This window comes from Arvicanthis niloticus, chromosome 10 (genome assembly GCF_011762505.2).
Source record: "Arvicanthis niloticus isolate mArvNil1 chromosome 10, mArvNil1.pat.X, whole genome shotgun sequence".
In the NCBI taxonomy this organism is placed as follows: domain Eukaryota; kingdom Metazoa; phylum Chordata; class Mammalia; order Rodentia; family Muridae; genus Arvicanthis; species Arvicanthis niloticus.
Genome location: NC_047667.1, coordinates 66,392,775 through 66,416,059, shown reverse-complemented (window position 1 = coordinate 66,416,059; position 23,285 = coordinate 66,392,775). Strand labels below are relative to the sequence as shown.

Here is a 23,285-nt window from a genome sequence, read left to right as displayed (position 1 = left end):
CTGAGAGCACTTGCCTATAGCCAAGGGTGGTCCAGATCTTCTTGTCTGATCTCTTTTTCCCAGCATCCTCTTCTGTTCCTCCCTCCTCCAGAGCATTTACATAACCCAGTTTAACAACCTGCTGCCTTTCTTCCTGTTTTGGCACCCATTGTTCCGCCTTTATTCCCTGTTAAAGTAATAAGGGTTCGTTCCATTGCACTTGCCTGAGAGTCTTGAACTGAGCTTGGGTTTCCCGCCATCTGGGTCTGGCTGGGTTGCAAATTCTCTTTGATGTTGTAATTCGTTTTCATTGAACTGGAGTGTGGAGCTTACATGGCTTGTTTGCTTTTTTTTTTTTTTTTTTTCTCCTAGGTCATGCACATTTTTTTTCCTTGAGCTTATTTTGTTTTGTGCTGTTATTTTTAATTGCTTCCAACTAGGGGTGGGACCAAGGGTGAGATTTGGCTTGAGTTTGGCTCTATTTGGTATCATTCATATTTCCCAAAAGCCCCACATGCTTAGAAATTCTTAAGTGCTTCTCTCTCTCTCTCTCTCTCTCTCTCTCTCTCTCTCTCTCTCTCTCTTTCTCTCTCTCTCTTGCTTTTTCTCTGTCTCTCTCTGTCCTTCTTTCTGTCTCTCTGTCTCTCTGTGTGTGTCTCCCTCCCTCCTTCTCTCTCTCTCCCGTCTCTCTCTCCCTCTCCCTCCCTCCTTCCCTCCCTTCCTCTGTGCCCCTCCTCCTCCCTCCCTGACAAACCATTCTTGCAAGGCCATCGCTGCCCTGTGCAAAGGATGTCTCAGTAGGAGATGCTCAGGAACCCAGCCCTGCACAGTCATGAGCATGGCCATCTGGAAGTTGCCTCTTACTCAATGAAATGGAGTAAACATTGTCCATTATGAAATCCACCACGCAGGCTGCCAGGGACGAATGGGATCCCACCCAAAGCCAATCGTTGCTCTGACAGGGAAGTTGGCTACTGCTGCCTGAGACTACTCCAGCCTCCCCCGTCCCTGATGTCACAATTCAGAGGCTGCTGCCTGCCTGGGAGGTTGTAGGAAGCTCTGCAGGTTTTCTCTGTGTGTCCTACAGGGCTCCCAGAGCCAGGTCCCTGTTTGATGGCAGTTATGAAAAAATACCTCCTCCCTATCCTGGTGCTCTTCCTGGGCTACTACTATTCTACAGATGAAGAGTTCAGACCAGGTGAGTACCACTGTGTCTCATTTGGAGGAACCGGCTTAAAACACAGGGGTTCTGGAATGTTCCTAAAGTTCTAGCTATGTTTTTGATCCCTACATCACTGAGAAAGACAAAACCCTAATGTGAGTCTGTAACCCTGTATCCTCCAGCCACAGGATGTAGGCAGTAGGGGACTGGGAGGGGTGAACTTTACAGCCAAGGAGGTCCTGCTTCGGTTGGCCTGCAGCATGGAAATCGATGTGAGACCTACAGAAGCGAAGGTAGTACCCAGACACACAGTTCAGCCAGATAGCTGTGCTCCAAGGAGATACTGATAGCCGGGAAGCAAAAATAAAAAACAAAAAGGGCTATGAAGTTGATGACTAAGTAGAGGGGCTGAACTCTCTGGGAACACATTTTGTGATGCTTCTTTAAAATTCTCTTTCAAGTTAGCAAAATTACATTATGCCAAAAGGGTCAAAAGGTAGTTTCGCCAAACTCCGACCTCCTTATCTCTATGATCTCTTCACGTGGAAATTTGTAGAAATGATGGCAGGAAGGCTCGGCTCTGAACATCCAGGACAAACTCATGTTTGAGAGCCTGTTGATAAATAACTGCAAGCAAGTGTTGCTTCAGTGGTTAACAGCATTAGACAAAATGATCTGGACTCACAACCTTTAAATATGGAAAGCAAGACAAGGCTTTGGGGACACTCATGGCTTCTGTGGTTCCCCAGAAATGCTCCAGGGGAAGAAAGTGATTGTCACCGGGGCCAGCAAAGGGATTGGAAGAGAAATGGCATATCATCTGTCGAAAATGGGAGCCCATGTGGTATTGACTGCAAGGTCAGAGGAAGGTCTCCAGAAGGTAAGTGTTCTGTGTCTAGCTTATAGTCTTACACATGATATGTACAAAGGCTTGCCACACACACACACACACACACACACTCCCATGTGCTCAGTGTTGTTTGCCACAGGGTTCTTTGATTGTACATGTTCATAGTTGGACCTGTTCGTACACATTGCCCATGGACAGATACACATATTCAGGAACTGGGATTCCTGTATCTGTTCATGCATGTATGTGGTCATGCCCCATAGACTCACAAATTTGAGAGCCCTAGGTCACACCAACACTCACAAACTCAGATCTACCTGCATAGAAACACACACCCACACCCACAATGCACTTGGAAACATCTGTTGATAAACCCTGCAGAGATAAATAATGGACTTAAACTCTAACACAATGATAATTTATCCAATTAATATATTTCAGAGGACAATGATCACCTAAGCGCATATATATATATATATATATATATATATATATATATATATATGTATATGAATGAGAGGGGGCCAGGGTTCCTCTATGTACTCTATGTAGTCTTGGCTGTCCTGAAACTCACTTTGTAGACCAACCTGGCCTTGAGGGCCAAAGTTCTGTCTGCCTCTGCCTTCTGGGTGCTGGGATCAAAGGTGTGTGCCACCACTGCCTGGCATCATCTAAGAATATTATACACACACACACACACCACATACACACCATACACACTTTTTTTGTCTAAAGAGCTCTGGGACAAACTTTCATTTAAACCCCAGTTAAAACACTGCACATGAAAGCCTAGGACCAAGATGGCCTCCATCTCTGCTATGTCTCTGCAGGTGGTGTCTCGCTGCCTTGAACTCGGGGCAGCCTCTGCTCACTCCATTGCTGGCACTATGGAAGACATGACATTTGCGGAGCAATTTGTTGTCAAGGCAGGAAAGCTCATGGGTAAGGCTGCCCCTCTCCGTTTCTTCCCTAGGTTTAGAACTTTCAGGAGGGAGAGGTGGTCTCCCCAGTCATCTCAGCATCCCTTTCTTTGCAGGTGGACTGGACATGCTCATTCTCAACCACATCACTCAGACCTCTATGTCCCTCTTCCATGAGGATGTCCACTCCTTGCGAAGAGTCATGGAGGTCAACTTCCTCAGCTACGTGGTCCTGACCACAACTGCCTTGCCCATGCTGAAGCACAGCAATGGTAGCATTGCCGTCATCTCTTCCTTGGCTGGTGAGTAGAGCAGGGGTCAGAGTAGAAGTTGAGAACAGAATATTGCTAGGGTTATGCTGGGCTCTGTGCTGGGCACAAGTTTGTGTTAGGTTTCTATACAAAGAAGTCACACTGTATAGACTTAAAATGCTTACGGTGATATTATATAGAAGCCAGTAATACACCAACAGGTTCATTCATGAGGGACTTGCGCTGTACACTCGGTGGGGGAGAGACGTGCATGTTGAAAACAAGAGAAACTGGGAGGAACTAATGGCCTCAAAAAAGTCAGGCTTGGTCAAAGCAGGACTACAAAAGCCCTGAAGGGAACAGACAAAAAGCAACAGGCCTGGATGCCCGTGGGAAACCTGGTGTGTGAGCCATGCCTGGGAGAGGACAGGGGTAGGAAAGGCTGCTGAGGCGTAGCCAGTTCCCGTCTCTTCACAAGAGTGACCTGGTCATAATGGACAGAAGAAACTTTGCTTCCAGTGTAACCAAGAGCCACAGGTCAGTGCATCAGTGGATTCAAAAGCAGAAGTAAGAATGGAATGCCTTAAGGTCATACAGTAGGATGGTTGGCTGGGAAAGAGGGCATTACATGATAACAATGGGGAGGAAAGTTGCTCCAGGGTTCTCAACCATCCTAATGCTGCTACCCCTTTTAATATAGTTCCTCATGTTGTGGTGACCCCAACCATAAAGTTATTTCATTGCTACTTCACAACTATAAATTTGCTACTATTACAAACCATAATGTAAATATCCGATTGCAAGATACCTGATAGTCTACCCCTGTGAAAAGATCATGGACCCCCAAAGGGGTCGAGACCCACAGGTTGAGAACCACTGCTCGAGGGTGTGGTACAGCAGTAGAGTTATTGTCTAGCCAACACACACCCTGGTGTTAATGCCCAGTACTGCAGGAGAGGGGACAGTGATAGCAGTGTATACTGGGGGTATTTTTCTAAATATCAATTTGTAGCATTAAAAGTGAACTTTAGGCTGAGCTTGGTGACACATAGCCTTTTAATCCCACCACTTGGAAGGCAGAGGCACAAGACCAGCCTGGTCTACATAACAAGTTTCAGTCCAGTCCAGTTTGGTCTATATAGTAAGACCCTGTCTCAAAAAAAAAAAAAAAAAAAAAAAAAAGTAAAATTGAAGCAACCAACTAGGTAGAAATATGAGCAAAGCAACTCTACGGATAAAGTTCTATGGCATGCAGGGAAATAGTGTGTCTCCTCCCCCATGTTCTGCACGATGGTACCACCCAAAGACACCACCAAGAGTCTCCAGAGTTGAGAAGTCCGCCCGGATTCAGAAAAGAAGTCCTACACATGTTTGCTGATTAGCAAAGATGTGGTTGGGAAGTCAGAACACAGGAATACAAATCAGCCTTATGAACTTAGTTCTTAGGATATAAAAATAATAATAATAAATGACCTAGGAAACTATGAACTGTTAAATACTTCACAAATGTCAGTTCTCCTTCAAATGAATAAGGCCATAGATGTGGTAAAGTGTTCTCCCTTCTGGTGCAGGAAAGGCCTGTGTGGTGACTGGATAAACGGACAGTGTGTCTGTGCCACCAGCCAGCAGGGTGATTGATATGCACCCCTGTGCTTCCAGGCAGCACAGACTCTGGCCCCTCCTCACCCACAGACATGCTGAGCTGAAAGCAAAAGAGAGCTTCCAGATGCATACTGAGTGGGAGGGTGCTGGGCACATCCCCAGTGAATCCCCTGCACTGGCCAAAACCTGTACATTCGTCATAGTGTGGGTGGCTTTAATGATTTCTGATTCTGTTGATGAACCAAGACATGTAGTCCAAGGAAAAGCTATTTCACCTTTGCCTAGAGAATTTAACTTTTATAATGTACATGATCTAAATATGCCTAGAAGGAGTAAGGATTACCATAGATCTTAAGGATCCGAAGGAATTCTGATAACCTATGTTTCTATACATTTCGGGGATCTATGGAATGATACTAATTTCCATAGGGTCTGGAAGGTAGAAATCGAGCTGTGTGGCCCCCCCCTATATCTGTCATTTATGTTCAGCCTTCTTGCTTTGAGGCACAACTTTGAATTTGAGAAATGCAAACAAGTTAATTTCTCACCCTAAGAGAAGTGTATTCTGTTCATGATGTATTATTTTGTGTATTTTTCTATTTGTGCATGTGTGTAGTATTCAGGTACTGAATATTCAGGTAATGTGTGTAATATTCAGGTACTGAACATGTGTATGGTTTACCAGAGGCTAACACCAAGAGCCTTCTCTGGTCACTCTCGGCCTTGTTTGATGTTGGAGATAGGGTCTCTTGCCAGATCCTGGAGCCCACTGATGAGGCTAGACTGGCTGGCCAACATGACCCAGGAATCCTCCTGTCTCTTCTATCCTATCCAATGTATGCCTAGCTTTTTGCTTTTTTTGTCTTTTTGTTTTTGTTTTTGTTTTTGTTTTGATGTAGTACTGAGGGCCTGAACTCATGTTCTCATGCTTGAATGGCAAATACTTTACTGACTGAGCCATCTCCCCAACCTTCCTTTCAGCAATCAGGAAGTATGTTCATTAATCTTTACTCTTAAAAATCTGAATCTTACAAACATGGGACACTAAACATCAAACTGACCCGAAGATCAGAAAAAAAATATATTGGGTTAGAGTTGCGGTCACTTACAATGCAGTGGATTTTTTGCTGGGTTACAACATGGAGCAATTGTTTGTTTGTTTGTTTGCATTTCTGGGTTTTGCACTTCACAGAGGGTTTATATTCTGTCTTCCTCAAGCTTGGCCACCTCCTTAGCCCTCTCAGAGGTGCCAATGATTGCACCATAACTCTGCACCTTTCCTGGCCCTACTGAACAAGTTCTTGTCTCTACCATAGTTCGCTCCTACAACTAAAACTAAATTTATCATACCTTAAGCAAATCTAAATTCATTTTCTCCTATGACCAGCCTAGGGCAGGCAGCCAAGGCTGATAGGATAGCCATACTCTGTGAAGCTGTCTGAGAACCAACTGTGTTGGGGCTAACAATCCTACAGTGTTATATTTGTCTGTCTGTCCAAGAAGGCTTGATGTGATAACTGAATTCTAGATATAGGAAGGACATATCCTGAAACCTGTAGCCTTCAGCCATACTGGGCTACAGGCAGGATCTAGTCTATACTCAAAACTAAAACTCAGAGGTTTTCCTTCTACAAAAAACCCACAAATGTTGCTGAATTATACCCTTCCACACCAACCATGCCAAGAAACATGTAAGAGCAGAAGAAAATGATCCAAGCATATCTGTAAATACCAGCACTCAGGACACTGAAGCAGGAGGATTGTCATGAGTTCCAGGCCACTCTGGGTTATAAATCAAGACTTTATCTCAATTTTTAAAAAAAAAAAAGGCCCAGTTGGTATTTCTGAAACAAGATGCTAGTACTTGAATTTAACCTTAAAAAAAAAAAAAACAAAACTGGATTTGAAGGAAATAGCTGGGAAAAACCCATCAGCCCATAGTTAAAATGGGTCTTCTATGTTTTATTTTTGATGGTGTCTTAGTTAGGGTTTTACCACTGTAAACAGACTCCATGACCCAGGCAACTCTTATAAGGACAGCATTTAATTGGGGCTTCCTTACAGGTTCAGAGGTTCAGTCCATTATCATCAAGGCCACAGAGCATGGCAGCATCCAGGCAGGCATGGTGCAGGAGGAGCTGAGAGTTCTACATCTTCATCTGAAGGCTGCTAGTAGAACACTAGCTTCCAGGCAGCTAGGATGAGGGTCTTAAGCCCATGCCTCAGTGACACACCCACTCCAACATGGCCACACCTGCTAATAGTGCCACTCCCTGCGCCAAGCACATTCAACCATCACAAGCAGTAAAGCTGACTCTACCTTTGAGTCCTCTAGCTCTATGGGCTCCGTAACTGTGACCCATTGTGCCAGTCACATGCATGGCATAGGAACTGAGTATGCAGCTTTCCCACCCCTCCTCAATGTGTGGTGGAGTCTGCAATGAGCCTTCCCTCCCTCCTCCTCCCTAACTCCGTCTACCCCCATCTCACAGGAAGTCTTTTCAGCCAGCACCAGAGAAATTTAAACAAATCCTCTGTCTTCACTACATTGTGAAAGGTCACCTTCAGAAGCTCTGTGTGTGCAAGTGTCTGTCTGTCTTTCATCTGTCTGTCTCTCTGTCTGTCTCCTCCCCCCCCCCAAAAAAAATCCCAATACTCCTAACCATAGAACAAAGGATACATACCTGGGTAGGTGTAAGTTCTTCCTTATTAAGGAAAACAGTTTGAACTGAAACTAGGCATGGTAATAAAGGACTTGGTTTCCTAGATCAAAAATAAAAATACACTGAAAGAACACAGAACAATGGCCTCTTAAACACTCAGACCTCACTTTCAAGGAACCCTAACTGTTAATTTTTAAAAGGCCAACTTTTAAAAGATCCTCTGGATGGATGGATGGATGATGGATGGATGGATGCTGGATAGAGAGACAAATCTAATTTTCATCCTACTCGAATGCATTTGCTGTCTGGCTTATTTAACCATCTACAGAGATTTCAACAGTGTTTTTATGTAGTTGCACAGTACTTCAGGCACATGTCAAGGTTAAATATTCCCTAAGTCGGTACAGTACATTAGTGAGAATGAAATCACTTATTGGACTGTAACCTTCATGTCAGCTGAGGGCTGCCTGTGTGGTCTAAACCAGACTTAAGAATTTAACATTATAAAGAGGGAGGAAAAAAAAAAAACAGGTGTCTCAACTGCACAGATCAACTAGCAGGATTCAGAATCTCCATAACGCTTGGCATACAGACAAGAATGTACAGATGCTAATCTCCTTCAGCTCTGGTACCATGACTTTCTGAGGCTAGCCAGAGCCCCAGTGTGATGCTGTAGCTCATGGAGGTGGTACAAGTCAGAAAGTGGATGTAAAAGGGTGTGGGCCCCAGGGTAGGACACCATGTTCACCCCTCACCCAACCTTTCCTGATTGCTCTAAGAAAGTACTGCCATTTACCCTTCAATCCAATTAACCCAGAAGCAATTCATTTATGGGGTGTTCCAAAATTGGTGTGTTATAAAGGCTAGAAATATAAAAGGTGAGACATGTATGTAGCTGTGTCATCTACAGGGGCTGGAAGAACACCAAAGGGGTGAGCATGAGCTTCACCAGGGCCCTAAAGCCTCCAGGAGGCTCTGTGGACAGGCTTTAAGACAATGACTTGGGTGAGTCCTGAAGGATTGAGGTAGAACCCGATGAATTGTCCTGTGTTTTATCTGCCCCTAAAAGGAGACATGGAGATTTGAACTCAGAAAGCCTCTCTGATGAAAATAGTAATAATTTTTTCAGCTTGAGAACAACATATTATCCATGATGACTGCTTCAATTTTCTCTTTACAAGGCTGGGTAGGCTGGCATGGTGACACATTCCTGTAATCCTAGACCTTGGGAGGTGGAGGCAGGGTGTGGGCTCTGCTCTGAAACATAATGAGTTTCAAGGTGAAAACAAACTCAAGTGTAGTGGAGCTGCCCCACTGCTGGCCATGGCTTCATTCAAGGCCACTTCTAGGTGAAAATGTCAACTTCCTCCTCGTGGGTGAGGAGTGTGATAATGCTGCCAGCAAGGACACAGAGAGAAAACTAAGGCTTAAAGAGAGAAGATGCATGTGCCTAATTTAGACTCAACACAGATGCATATTTAGGTTTAAAATCTGGCTCCTAAATTTCTCAACAAAACATATGCTGTAAAATAAGACTGTCCTCAAAAAGGGATCACAGAGAGAAACAAGTAAATTCTGAGATGAATTCCTCATGAAAGATTAAAAAGAGAAGGCGAGGGCAAAAGAAGCAATGCCATCAACTTTTAAAGCTGTTTCTATGATAGGAAAGCAATGGTGTGCACACAGTGAAAAGGAAGGATGTGTTAATGTCAAGGGTCACCTTGAGGCAATCACTGGGAGGACTTTCTACAATCACAGGAAGCATCTTCTACAATCACAGGAAGCATCTTCTACAATCACAGGGAGCACTTTCTACAATCACAGGAAGCATCTTCTACAATCACAGGGAGCATCTTCTATGATCACAGGAAGCACCTTCTACAATCACAGGGAGTCTCTTCTACACTCACAGGGAGCACTTTCTACAATCACAGGGAGCACTTTCTACAATCACAGGGAGCATCTTCTACAATCACAGGGAGCATCTTCTATGATCACAGGAAGCACCTTCTACAATCACAGGGAGCACCTTCTACAATCACAGGGAGCACCTTCTACAATCACAAGAAGCACTTTCTACAATCACAAGAAGCACTTTCTACAATCACAGGAAACATCTTCTACAATCACAGGAAGCATCTTCTACACTCACAGGGAGCACTTTCTACAATCACAGGGAGCACTTTCTACAATCACAGGAAGCATCTTCTATAATCACAGGGAGCACCTTCTACGATCACAGGGAGCACCTTTTACAATCACAGAGAACGCCTTCTACAATCACAGGGAGCCTCTTCTATGATCACAGGGAGCACCTCCAGTGCTATAAAAAGACTGATAGGACACAACAACTCAGGACAACATTAACCTCACAACTTGCAAAGTCAGCAACACTTTTAGAGCTTATTGTTTTGAAGCTAAAAAAAAAAATGTTAGTTGCCATCAATTGAGTTTCTCTAGTCACAGAATGGAATGGGTGTGGGGAGGTACGGACAGCACGCTAGCTAGTTTTATAGCAACTTGACATAAGGAAAGTAATTTGAGAAGAGGGAACCTTGGTTGTAAGAATGCCCCCACCAGAATGACCTGTGGGCAAGCCTGTGGAACATTTTCTTGATTGGTGATTGATGTGGGTGGTGCCACCACTGAGCTGGTCCTGTTAAGAAAGCAGACTCGGTAAGCCATGAAGAGCAAACCAATAAGCAGCATTCCGCCATGACCTCTGCATCTGTCCCTGTCTTGAGTCTCTGCCCTGACGTCCCTGGATGGTGGACTACACCCTGTAAGACGAAAGCCCTTACCTCCTCCAGTTGCTTTTGGTCATGGTGTTTTATCAAAGCAATAGAAATCCCGACTAAGACAGAAACTGGTATGAGTTTATTGCTGCAACAGTCCTGACCATGTTTTAAGGATTGCGGAAGGGCTTTATAACTTTGGGAATGCTAGGAATGCTGTCGTGCATCCAGGGCTGGATTTTTAATGTTCTGTTGTGGGAACTTGGAAGATAAGAACACGGAGAGCTACAGATGATGAAAGTCTGACCTGGGAAGTTTCAGAGGGAAGTAAAGCCTCTATCAGGACTGTGAATCAAACCCTGGTCTTACTGGGAGAACCACGGGTTGTCAGCTGTCCATGCAGACACATCTACCGCTGTTCCTGATGCTACCACTTCAAACTGAGTTATGTGCTTGGTGTTTAAACATAACTGACTGGCATATTGGATTTTTTTTTTTAAATTATACCAGCATTCATTCTTAAAAGAAGCCTCAGCTATGTTGCAATCATAAAAATACATAGACTCTGAGTACCCTGGTAGAAACGGGAAAATTAATGATTTTATGTAAATTATTGATTATACAGGATTAGCCCCAGGATTAGTTTCCAGCCAGGGCTTTATGGGAACTGAAAGATAATAGATAAAGAAGCACATGAGGCTCTGAACACTTTGTTACTGAGAATGTGAAACAGATTTCACCAGCAAAACAACTAAGGCAAAAGGAATCCCCGCACAGGTGTGATGGACCATGCTACTGTGATCTTGACTCTGTCTGGTACAATATCGATGAGATATTATTAGAAGATCAGAGAAGTTAACAACTGGTGTCAGCGACTTGAAAGCATTCCTTTAAGAAATGCTGCACGGTTGGGCCAACAAGACATGAATAAGCAAAACCCTTGCCATGTAAGCCTAAAGAACCGAATTCAGTCAGTCCTGCAAATTAAGGCAGAAGGAGAAAACTGACCCCATAAACTGTCCTATGACCTCCACAAACATGAAATGGCATGGCACAGGCACACACAGGCACTACACACACACACGTACACACAACACTAATAATAATAAATAAGCTTGAAAGAAATTCTGCGCAGTATAAAACAATATGCCACGGAGGGAGATGGCTCTGTCTGAAAAACATTGTTGAGTACACAGGAATGGTGCATGATTTGAAAAAAAATATAAAACCATGTATATATAAATCTAAAGAAACTGCTTCAACAAATGCAGAGTGAGAATCCCAGGGAGAACTGTGCTCTTCTTTCTTGGTATATAGAACAAAGATGCATCTTACAACTGTGTGCCCCTCAGAGTTGATGAAACACAGTGACAAGGGTGTCACCTGAAGGGGAGATACACTGTAACCTCTAGGTTACACCTCTAACATATTTAGCAACAATGATAGTCTAGATTGAGTAGATGGTAAAACATCTTGCTAGTGTTTGAACTTCTGATTCTGTGGTTTTTCTTAGACTGCAAAGAAGGTGCAGGGTGAAGTTCCCATCATTTTCTCTTCCTAGGTTTTTATGGCAGGACTTGCTGATGGGGGCACTGTTGGCCTCAGGGTAGGACAATCAGTCATCCCTGGGACTACGTGATGTGCTGTGGAATAACTCAGTGTAGAGCCACTGAGAGAAGATGGAAGGGATGAGGCAGGTGCCTTTGCAGAGGAGGGACATGACAGGCATGAGCAAGATGGACCAGGAGCATCAGTGTCGGTCGGACGACTAGAAACAGTGAGACAAGAGATTCAGAGCCTAATATGGAAGTGCACATAGCACTGGGCACAGAGTGTTAGAAACAAGGATGTGTGTGCGTGTGTGTGTGTGTGTGTGTGTGTGTGCGCGTGCGTGTGTGTGTGTGTGTGTGTGTGCGTGTGTGTGCGCGTGCGCGCGCACATGCTCATGTACACAAACACTCCCGTTGCTGCCACTGAGAGACTGCAGTGGGTCCTGGATCTTGTTTCTCAGTGCCACTAAAAGGCCCAAAGCCTCTAGACACTGCAGATCCAGGGCAGAGACAGGAAATACAAGAGGCTCCTGAGTCTACAGCTCAGCAGCGCAGAGCTTGCCTGGCTCTAAGGCCCTGGGTAAGATCCCCAGTACAGGAAAAAGAAAGGAAGAAAAGAAGGGCAAGCAAGCTTAAATATCTTGTTTGTCAGTGGGTCAAGAAATAGTCAGAGAATAATAGGTGTACAGAGACTAACTTTAAAAGTATTCCACTAGCTCTATCTGGGGCTACTGCAGCATTAAAAATAACCATAACAAAATGGATTATAATCTATTATGTGCCATAAAAAACGATGAGTTCATGATTATGTAATCACTCAAATAAACAAATGGAGAGAGGAGGCATCTCCCCCACATAGTGGAGGACCAAATGATAAACAGAAAGGAAAGGGACATTGGAGAATTGCCAGTTAGCAACCATCATGGTAATCATTCATCCAGGACACATTAATGAATGTTAAAACCAGAAGCTGAAGGTTAAATAAGAAACAGGGCACTTATGTAATCTCAAAGTGCTACCTACTCAACCACATACACACAAAACAACAACAACAACAAAAACTGAATTCAAAATTGGCCAAAGAACTTGAAAAGGTATTTCCCCAAAGAAGATACTCAAATGCCCAATGGAAACATGAGAAGATGCTCAACATCTCTAATCACTAGGGAAACCCGAAGTATGAAGTATGAGGAGGGACCAACCCACACCCATTAGCATGTTGCTGTCACAACAGGCAAGAAGGAAAGAAGGAAGGGAGACAGAAAGAGAAAGGAGGGGGAAGAGGAGAGAAAGAGGGAGGGAGAGAAATGCAGAAAGAAATGGAAGCCCTGTGTAATAGGAGGAGGGTTGTAAAATGGGTACATCTGTGTCAGGGGACAAAAACACACCACTCCACAAAACGTTTAAAAACAGCATTGCTACATATTCCTGTCGCTCCTAAGTAGACACTCGGGGGTTAGAATCAGTCTCAGAGAGAGAGAGAGATGTGAAAAGAGCTGACGCACAAGAGGAACCCAAGCATCCAGGACAGGCAGATGAGGCTTCACAGGCACGGCAGGATAGTATGTGGTCCCGATCAGGAAGAAGTCCTGGCTTACACTGTGGGGCAGCAAACAAGATAAGGAGGGTGGTACTGAAATACCAACAGTAGCGGCTGGGCCCAGGGGAGGCAGAAAATGGAACTTACTGTTTAATGGGTGTAGAGTTCAGTTTGCAACATAAAAACTGTTCTGGAGGTGGTGGTGGAAGCTATTGCACAACAAAAATGTACCCGATGCCACTGAACTGTGTGTTTAAGAATGGTTGATATACTTTTGAAATAACTTACTAACCATAATTACTGATTCCAATGGGAAAGAACAGTTCCACAATAGAGCAATCTCAGTGTTACTGCTGAGTCCAGTGACCTGTGATTAACATCACCAGCCACAGAATGGACTGGAACCCCATATCGATCTGGTGAGATTGGATAAGAAGAACATAGAATTATTCCTGGGACTTGACAGAACTGAATAGTTCAAATCAAATCATGCTAGAGTTTCAGACAAATCCAAATGGCAGAACAGTCGCCATAAGTGTACTGGTGTGTGTTCAATGGCTAGCTTCCCAGGAAGGAAACTTTTTAAAAACCTGATTGGTATCATTTCTATAGTACAAATAGTCCCTTGATAGCCATAGGCTGCTTGCAAAATTCATAAACATTGAGACATCAGCCCTCCGTATATGGCAAGAGTCAGTCATGGCATATTGGCTGGTACAGGATAAGTACCTAAACTTCCCAATAGTGTCAATGAACTTCAATGACAACTGGGAATTATTTCAAATAGAAGTGGACTGACAAGTCCCAACATGCAATGTAGCTCATGTTCTTTGGGGTGCTTTTGCTATAAAGAATTTGGTAGAGACAAGCATCTGCACTCCATAGTAGTCTGTGGATTACAGAGCAAGAATCGATTAGCATTCCTGCAATGGGTTGGATGGTGGCCCCTGGAAAGACATCCGAATCCTATAGACATAATCTTGTTTAGAAGGGTCTTTGCAGGTTTAATTGAATGAAAGCTCTTGAGCTGGATTCACCCTGGATTACCCACTCGAGCACTAAATTTAACAATAAGCACCCCATGAGAGACACTGGACCAAAGATGGAAGGAAGAGAGGCCATACGAACATATGGTCACAGACTAGAGCAGGAATTCCATCAGCAATGCTGGCATCCAGGAAGACTCCTCTCTTAGAACTTTCGAAGAGAGCATGGTTCTCCCCACTCATTGATTTCACACATCTCCAGTCCACAGCTGCGAGAGTAAGTCTCTGCTATCTTTTTTTTTTTATTAGATCTTTCATTTACACTTCAGATGCCATCCCCTTTCCCCTTTCCCCCCCTTAGAAAACCCCTATCCCATGCCCCCTTTTCCTTTTTGCATTTATACATTTTTTTTTAAAAAATGTTAATCATAGGCTTTATAAGTTTGGTATTGTTCAATCAGAGGTGTAACCCACTACCCAACCTAGATATATCTACTATCTTTGACTGGTGGAGATTCATGAACATCTGCTTCCCTGTCTCCCCCCTCTATCTCTCTTTCATCACCTAGCTTCTCCTCTCCTTCTTCTTCTCCTCTTCTTACTCCTTTTCTTCCTCTCAGTACTCCTCCCACCTTAGCTCCTCCTACACATCACCCTTCCTGTTAAAAGGAAACTTTTCTCTCAAAATACAATTAGAGCATAATTATGCCAATTTGTACCAGTGAGGTACAAGATAGTCCTAATACCCAGTCCATCCTTTTGTTGACCTACCAGCACCTCTGTCATCTCTCCTAACTAAAACATTTAGTTCTGAACCTGGCTTTTGAGTCAGCGCCCCTATTCCCTGGGCATGGGGACTAAGGTGGTAAATGTTGGGCTGTCTCTCTAGGGAAAAGTAGTGGTTTTGTCAGAATAGAGAGGATTAGCTAGGGTTTATTGCATAGCCATAACCTATTAGTGGAAATCTGTGTAATTATTATCAAGATGAAGATATAAATTCTTAAATGGCACCAATTTACTTTGTTTACAAATTCTAAGGTTTTCATTGGCATGAGCTTCTTAGTGATATAAGAGTGAGACAAATATTGTTACTCTCATAGGCATTGTACCAGTATAACACACTTAGGAATACAAAGCTTAGACCCAGTCCTTCTTCAACTTTTTTAACTGATTTGAGATGGTCAGCCTGTGAATTAAGGGACTATAGCAAATTCATGACTTGGAGTTTATTATAAGGGTGTTCTCTATGTTTTATTTAGAAATAGCTGAGTGGAATTAACAGGCAACAGTCCAGATTACCTTACATGGATAGCTGGTTTTCAAAACATCAGAAATCCTTAGAATTGACATGACAAACATTTCAGTATTAATGTTCATTTTCATTAGAGACCTGTCTGCTCCGGACAGCTTCCTATGTTAAATTCTAAGAAGAAATTGAGCATCCTTGGAGTTACTCCAGTTGTGGTGAGACAGCCACTAGGCAAGAATTGCCACTTTCCTTCTACAGACAAATTACTGTCCAGAAAAGGACACACTTGCAGAATAGTCGACTGATTATATCTGCCTAGACAGAGTAATCAGCCCTTAATAATTCTGCAGCACTAAGGTCTGTCAGATGATCCTGGGCCAGAAGGCAGAAGAACAGATGCTCCAACGTTTTGAAGTAGAGCGAGTGTCCAGGTGTTCAGAGGTCTCTATAAATTGGCTAAGTTTTAGAAGCTATGCTTTGTGCTTCCCACAATTATAGTCAACTCAGTCATTCTGGATTTCCGACGAAGTTGAAAACTTATAGCTATTTACCTTGAGAGAAAAGATCTGAGTGTATGGTTGTCAGCTGACATTCATCCTAAAGTCTCTGCTATCTTAAACTACCCACCTTGTTACTAATCGTTCCAGAAGCCCTAGGAATCCAATGGATGGCTTCTTTGTCCTGGTCAGAGTGTGACCAAGCAGGATAATGTCCCTCCATTGAAGGAATGAACACTGGAGTATTCAAGGTGGCAGGACAGGATGTTAGACCCAATTTCAGTTACGGGGATTACTCTCAAAAGACTCACAGAGGCCATGTGAGGTGGTGCACGCCTGCCCAGCACTTGGGAGTGAGGAAGGGGTATCAAGAGTTCAGGAGTTCAGTACATAATAGTTTGAGGCCAGCCTGAAGTGTACAGGACCCTGTCTAAAAGGGGACACAGGGGTGGGGGGGCACACTCTCAACTTCGTTAAAAGTTTAAAATTATTTCAAAAGAAAAAAGTGTTTGCCCTAGGAATCCCGGGAAGTGGAAAACACTGGGGCGGGGGGAGGAGTAAATCATTTGGGGGTTTCCTTCCGGGCCCTTTGGTGAGCCCTGGGTAAACACTCTGCTCTCCAGTGGTTTCCAGGTGAGCTTTGCCGTCCTCAGCTTCCTTGCTGGACTTTCAAATGATTTCTATTTCAAAGACATATTTCCAAGTGCTTTAATTGAATACTCCAAAAACAAACAAACAAACAAACAAACAAAACAAACAAACAAAGCAATCTAGACTAAAAAGTTCCACTCCTGATTTTCTTCAGACTTTTAGAGGGACCGCATCGCCAGTTGGACAAGTTCCTACTTGAAGTCTACCGTGTTCCCATGGCCTGAGCTATAAATCCTCCCAGACCCTGCACTCCAACCCTCCCTTTGACCTCTAGTGTTCAGCTAACAAGCCTGTGTGCATAGCCTGCCTGCCAGCTCACCAGCTCGCCAGCTGGCCAGCTCTGGTTACTCTGCAGTGGCTGGAACCCAGTGTTTTTGGGATACTTCTAATCGCACATTCTGTCCCATTTGCGATCACATTTGCATCTGGACATGTCAGACTCCTTGTCCCATATTTTGCTGTAGAAAATATAGTCATTACAGCTCTCTCTGTGTCTAAACCTTCCCGGAAGAGAATCAGCTGCATCTATGTCCTGCTTCTGTGTTAACTAGAAGTTGACCTTGAGCCTAACACGGGCTTCTCAACCCCTCGCTGTTACAACTGCTCCAAGCATATCAGGACAATCTCTTTACAAATTACCTCTGTTAATGAGGTTTTGATCCTAGCAGGTGTTTTGACTGGCAGTTAGACAAGTAGCTCTCACAAGGTGTCATTGGGAACAAGGTGACCCTTTCCTCTCCTGCACACCCAGCCCTGTTCTGTGAGAACCTGTCTTTCCCATAACACACATGTGACTTGGTGACTCTGACATGATTCAACCCTTTTCTTCCTGCTTCCTGTCTCAAGAATGTTCTCACTTGGCTAGTTAAAAAAATGTCACGATGTGCCACTTAACTTTAGCAAAAGACTTTCCTACACAATGCTAATCAGTTTATGTGACAAAACTTCCACATTTGCATCTAGTGACATATTACAACGTTTCAGAAAGCTGGGAAGGGCAAATGCCTTTGAAAATCCAGGTTCTTTCATTTTCTTTTCAAAGAGGTCCCGTGTAACCCAGGGAAGTCTTGTGCTTGCTATGTAGCCGAGGAACACCTTGAGTCCCTGTCCTCCTGATTTACTTCCAGAGTTCTAGAACCGCATGTATGCCACCATGTGTGGTTTATGTGGTGTGTCATGTGAGAAAATATTTACGAATAGTTCCTGAGATAGGAAACAGACTTTAATTAAATGCCCAAGGTTGTGTTGGAATGGGCTGGGGGTCAGGAGGTTGTCTTCTTTTTCCTGCTTTTGTGATCTGCCCCAGATTTTCTTCTTTTATGGGCCTTTGGCTCACAACCATTAACAGCAGTTCCTAAATCAAGAATCTCTGGGGGGGGGGGGGGGACTGAAGCTCTGAGAATCAAGGGTTTCCTCTCTGTAATTAAGCTGACCTGAAGTGAGACTTTTTGTCTTTCTAAATGTAGAAATAAAAACACTGGCTTCCCAGGTGTCTCTAACCTCCGAAGGGCAGGGAGGGGACTATGACATTGCTTACCCTCCTCCACTGCTTTTTTTTCCTGTCCCCCAGCTGCCCTGACTTGACCTTGCTTAATAATTCTGTATTTTTTTATATTTAAAGGCACCTTATACCACATGTGATGGTAGATGTTAGTTGTTGTCTTGATATAGGAGATGGGCCTCCGGGTATGTCTGTGTGATATATCAATCATATCGGTATGAGCTATGGGTGGGAAATTCCCTAGCAGTGTATTCTAGACTGCTTATCAGATATCCTGCATATAAGACATTTACATTACAATTCATAACCAGTAGCAAAGTTACAGTTGTGAAGTAGCAAAAAAACAGTTTTAGGGTTGCAGTCCGCAGCATTAGGAACCATTAGGTTGAGAACCCCTGGACTGGACTATGATGTCATCATGCTTGTGGTGACTGATTTGTTACAGTGCCCTGGGAAGCAAATCTAAAGGGCTAAGAGTCACAGGCCTGTCTATGGACACCTTCGTCTGTCAGTCTGAAAGTAAAAATAATACTGTAGTCATAAAGTTTGCCTAGCCAGGGCTTAAGCATCAGGTCAAGGAGACCTTTACCTATACTGTGGGGCTGGGATTGGATTTGACACGATTCCTGGAAAATGTGAAGATAAAGAGCAGAAGCCCAGCAATGACAATGATAATAATAATAAAAGAAAATTAGGGGTAACTTTAGAGGAGATGGAATCCAACTGTAAGAGTGTGAGCCACTAGAACCAGATCTGAATCTTGGTTTTTTTTTTTCCACTGACCTTTCAACCTTGAGCAATTATTCAGCCTTTGAACTTTAAAATGAGACGTACAACAAGCTTTAGGGAAAGTTAGCACCTGTTTAAGCTCAGCCTCTGTGGTTTTCTGCTCCACATCCCTATCTTCTGCAAGAGCGGCAGCCTCGGCTGACGTACCCTTTTCGTGCCTGGAAGTGGATCTCTCAGCCCTAGCCTTAGATAACATTTCCGCTCAAAACCAAGTGGCAGTAATTGGAATCCTTCTGTTACTTATTTCACTTTCTTGAAAGAGGCTGTGGCATGTGTTCAAGCTGTTATGCGCACTGCCTGTGGGCTGCACAGCCTTCTAAGGCTAAAAGACTCTTTGAAAGATGTGCATGCAAAAGGGGCAAAGTGGGTGTTCCCAGCACCTGGTGGTTTTTCAAGTCTTACATCCATCCTCCCATCCTCGCTCTCACTGTGTGTGCCTGTTTTCCTGAATTGTTTCCTGAGATGAGAATTCACTCTCCCATCTCTTACTGGACATCCTACTTCCCACATTGTAATTCGAGTTCATTTATTAGAGTGGCATTTTTTTTTTTTGTTCCCCTAAGTAATTAGCTATTTGTCCCAACATGACTTTTTGAATGGCTCACACATTTCTTGGAGATTTGAATACTAATTCTGTTGACAACAACAGCATTCTGCAGATGAGTCAGAGTCCGTGCTAAGTGTATTACGTGGTTATTTCAGCTCAGTAATGGTGTTACCCACAAATTGTAGCTAAGCAACACCATACTTGGAATTTACACCCCAGTCACCACTCTAAAGCTCATATCGTAAGCATATACTATTCCTGTGAATATTCCGGATCTATTTTTTTTCTTAAACATTTAGGAAAATTACTGACAGAATTGGACTTCCAATGTAGGGTAGGCTTCGCAGCTGTTGCATTTTGGCCTGTGTTCCCATGGTCCTATTGGTCCTGCTTGCCTTCCTGTGTGTTTCCCCCTTCCCCCTTCAGCGGACACGGAGCTAGCTGTAGCAATTCTAGCCCCAAGTAAATGCACAAAGTGCCCATCAGGAAAGAAAGAAGATTGTCACCCTCCAGAAACCCCAGAATGGAAAAGAACTCTCTGAGACACACCAACAGTTTCCCTTGTCTCACTGGTCTAAACTGCCCATTCCTGTAGTGGCCCTGAGTAAAAAGAATGGAGCCACGGCCGTGCTAGGCTTCTTCACTTACATGCTCTACAGCCATAACAACTCCAGGGTTCTTCTCTTACACCGTCCATCTATAGTAAGGGTTGAGCACAGCTGTCAGATGTTCAAAGTTACCATTCTATTGCTGTTAAGAGACACCATGGCCAACATGAATTTTCTCAAGGGAAACATTTAATTGGGAGCTTACGGCTTCAGATGTTAGCCCACTATCATCAGTGTGGGGAGCAGGCAGGCATTGCTGGAGAAGTAGCTGGGAGCTTTACATCCTGAGCTTCAGGCAAGTAGGCAGGGGTGGGGATGGGGGGAAATGAGACTGGCCTGCCATTTTGAAAGCCCATCCCATGTGACACACCTACTTCAACAAGGCCACACCTTCTAATCCTTCCAAGCATTTTACCAACTGGGGATCAAGTACATAAATATATGAGCCTATGGGGTTGGGGGAGAGGTCGGTGTTCTCATTCAAACTACCACACCTCCAAATACTTAATTTCTATCGTTTCAGAAATGTAATTCCATAGGATAACTTAGAGAATCATGAGGAACTGGAGTCTCAGTGGGTAAAAAGGCCCCTCAGGATTGCCAGCTTCTTCCTAGCCAAGCCCTGCCCTGCCAAAGTAGATCCTTATTAACAAACTTCTTTAATCTATCATTTAGGGAAGATGAGCCTGCCTCTGATTGCTTCCTACTCTGCAAGCAAGTTTGCTCTGGATGGGTTCTTTTCTGCCATTAGAAAAGAATACTTACTTTCCAACGTCAACGTGTCCGTCACTCTCTGTGTCCTGGGCCTCATCGACACAGGTAAGGAAAAGACCCTGGAATAAGTGACCCTAAATTGGTCTGTCAGCCCTACCACGTGAAAAAAGGAAGGTTCTGTCTCCCTGAAGGTACCTTCCTTCTCAGCGGCAAGGCGTTAGAGACCAGAGCTGGAAGCGTCAGCCCTATCACTCATCGAGGCACTTCTGTCACTGGTAGAAGCTCGCCAGTCTTGATCCTCCTTTCTGTCCTTCCCATCTTCAGGGTATATTGAACTCTGAGCTCCCTGTGCCCACATGAACTGCCCCTGACCACTGCTAGTCTATAAATGATACCTAACAGCTGCGTACTTTTCTTACTGGACTGGACAGTGGTGAGAAGTTGATTTCACGAGCTCCTCAGTGTGATGCACTGAGAAGGGTGCACATCTAACCTACATCCCTTAGAAACAGTGATCGGTGCTCTTTAAAGAATCAAGGCCATGAGAAACGAAAAAAGAACCTTCACAGACTAATGAATAAATAGGAGAAATCAGTACTGAGTGTGCTCTTGGACACCATGTAGGGGACACTGGTAAACAAAACAAACAAACAAACAAACAAAAACAGCCAGTGACATTGTGCTGCATCTATGGTGGCCATTTCTGGCATTGCACAGGGTTATGCATGATATGAATCGTGAAAGGTGAGGGGTGAAAGGTGACAGTGAGTACAACGTTTACACATTTTTTTTTTTTTTTTGGTTTTTTTTGAGACAGGGTTTCTCTGTGTAGCCCTGGCTGTCCTGGAACTAACTCTGTAGACCAGGCTGGCCTCGAACTCAGAAATCCGCCTGCCTCTGCCTCCCAAGTGCTGGGATTAAAGGCATGCGCCAACACTACCCAGCCTACACATTTTTCTAAAATGCACATCTAGGACTGTGAGAAACTTTTGTTTAAGGAGTGTCTGTGGCTTAGCTGGTACTCATGCAGCCCTGGGTTCAATGCCTAGCACCACATCAACAATGTAAGACAGAACACACCTGTAATCTCACAACTCAGGAAGTAGAAGCAGAAGGATCAGAAGTTTAGAGTCATTCTCAACTATATATTGAGTTTGAGGCCAGCCTGGGATACATGAGACCTTGGTTTTTGTTTTTGTTTTTGTTTTTTAAAGGAGTAACTGAGTAGTGATTATAGAACAAACTGGAAGTCAAGCGACATGGAGATGAAGGAAGGGATGGTGCATCTGAAGGATGTGACCCATAGGAAGAGACAGCACAATTACTGGCAGCCCCTTCTCTGTGACAGTGGTCAGGGCTAAGAGGGACCCAAAGCCTGGTTCTACTTTACCTTCTATAAAGCAGTGGGTCATTATCAGAATGCATTCTCGTTTGCCACCTACACTTTACATCAGCTATTTAGTCCTCATTCTGCACCCGCATGTTAATGTGTCACCCCAACCAAAACACCCAGAGAACATTTGGACCCCTAAGCTGTCACCTCCACTGCCCCACAGATCCCCATCCAAGGAGGCAGACCTCTGCCAACCAGTCTTTCTTTGTCAACACTGGACATATCCAGTTGTCTAAGGGTCTGTGGAACTCTGACATGAGCACACCAAGCCTGACACGTAGAGGTCTGTGAGTCTCTATCACGTGAGCTCCGCCAACACTGGGTTAACTCACTTTTTCCTGTGGCCTACAGAAACGGCTATGAAAGAGAGCTCTGGGGTAATTAATTTGCAAGCTTCTCCCAAGGAAGAGTGCGCCCTGGAGATCATCAAAGGCACAGCTCTGCGCAAAGATGAGGTGTACTATGACAGCTCCTCTTGGACTCCAATCCTGCTTGGGAACCCAGGAAGGAAGATCATGGAATTTCTTACATTACGGAGTTATAATATGGATCGATTTGTAAGCACCTAGGCGCTCCTGCAGCCTGGTGAGGGGTCAGGAACAGTCCTGCCTGATATTTCTGTGAGTCCTACCCACAAAAGCATCTTCCCAGAGATACACAAGTTTTGAGGTACACCTCATTATGAGAAATTCTTGCAACACTTGCAGAGTGAAAATGTAATTGTAATAAATGTCACGAGCCACTTTGGAGCCTGCGGTTGTGAACCTGACTGTAACTATGGATATCAATACACAGTAGTCTATCAACTTTACCTCGTACAGAATGAAACAATGATGCCTAATGTAACGTTAAGTATAATAAAGGTAATATCAATTTTGTAAATGTAAAATTAGCAAGTAACTATGAGTTGAGTTTATTCAGCATGCTTCCTTTAAAACCATAATCTAAACAAATGAAAATGTCCCACGTTCATTTCCTGTGTTGTGGACTGGACTTTTTATGAGTTAGAGAAATGGCGTCATCCTTCTTTTGGCAAGCACCCCATCTTTACTGCCTCTGTGTATTACAGATGTTTCTCACACACCCACACATGAACCA

The 23,285-nt window shown here is 43.9% G+C and overlaps 1 protein-coding gene across 1 annotated transcript; it reads left to right on the top strand.

The window, feature by feature from the left end:
* Window positions 1-976: 976 nt before the first annotated feature.
* Hsd11b1 (hydroxysteroid 11-beta dehydrogenase 1) lies at window positions 977-23,159 on the top strand. The gene is made up of 6 exons (XM_034513273.2): window positions 977-1,177; window positions 1,891-2,021; window positions 2,822-2,933; window positions 3,028-3,213; window positions 20,756-20,899; window positions 22,539-23,159. Exons 1-6 carry the CDS (start codon window positions 1,093-1,095, stop codon window positions 22,754-22,756), a joined length of 876 nt encoding a protein of 291 aa, XP_034369164.1. The 5' UTR covers window positions 977-1,092; the 3' UTR covers window positions 22,757-23,159.
* Window positions 23,160-23,285: the final 126 nt, after the last annotated feature.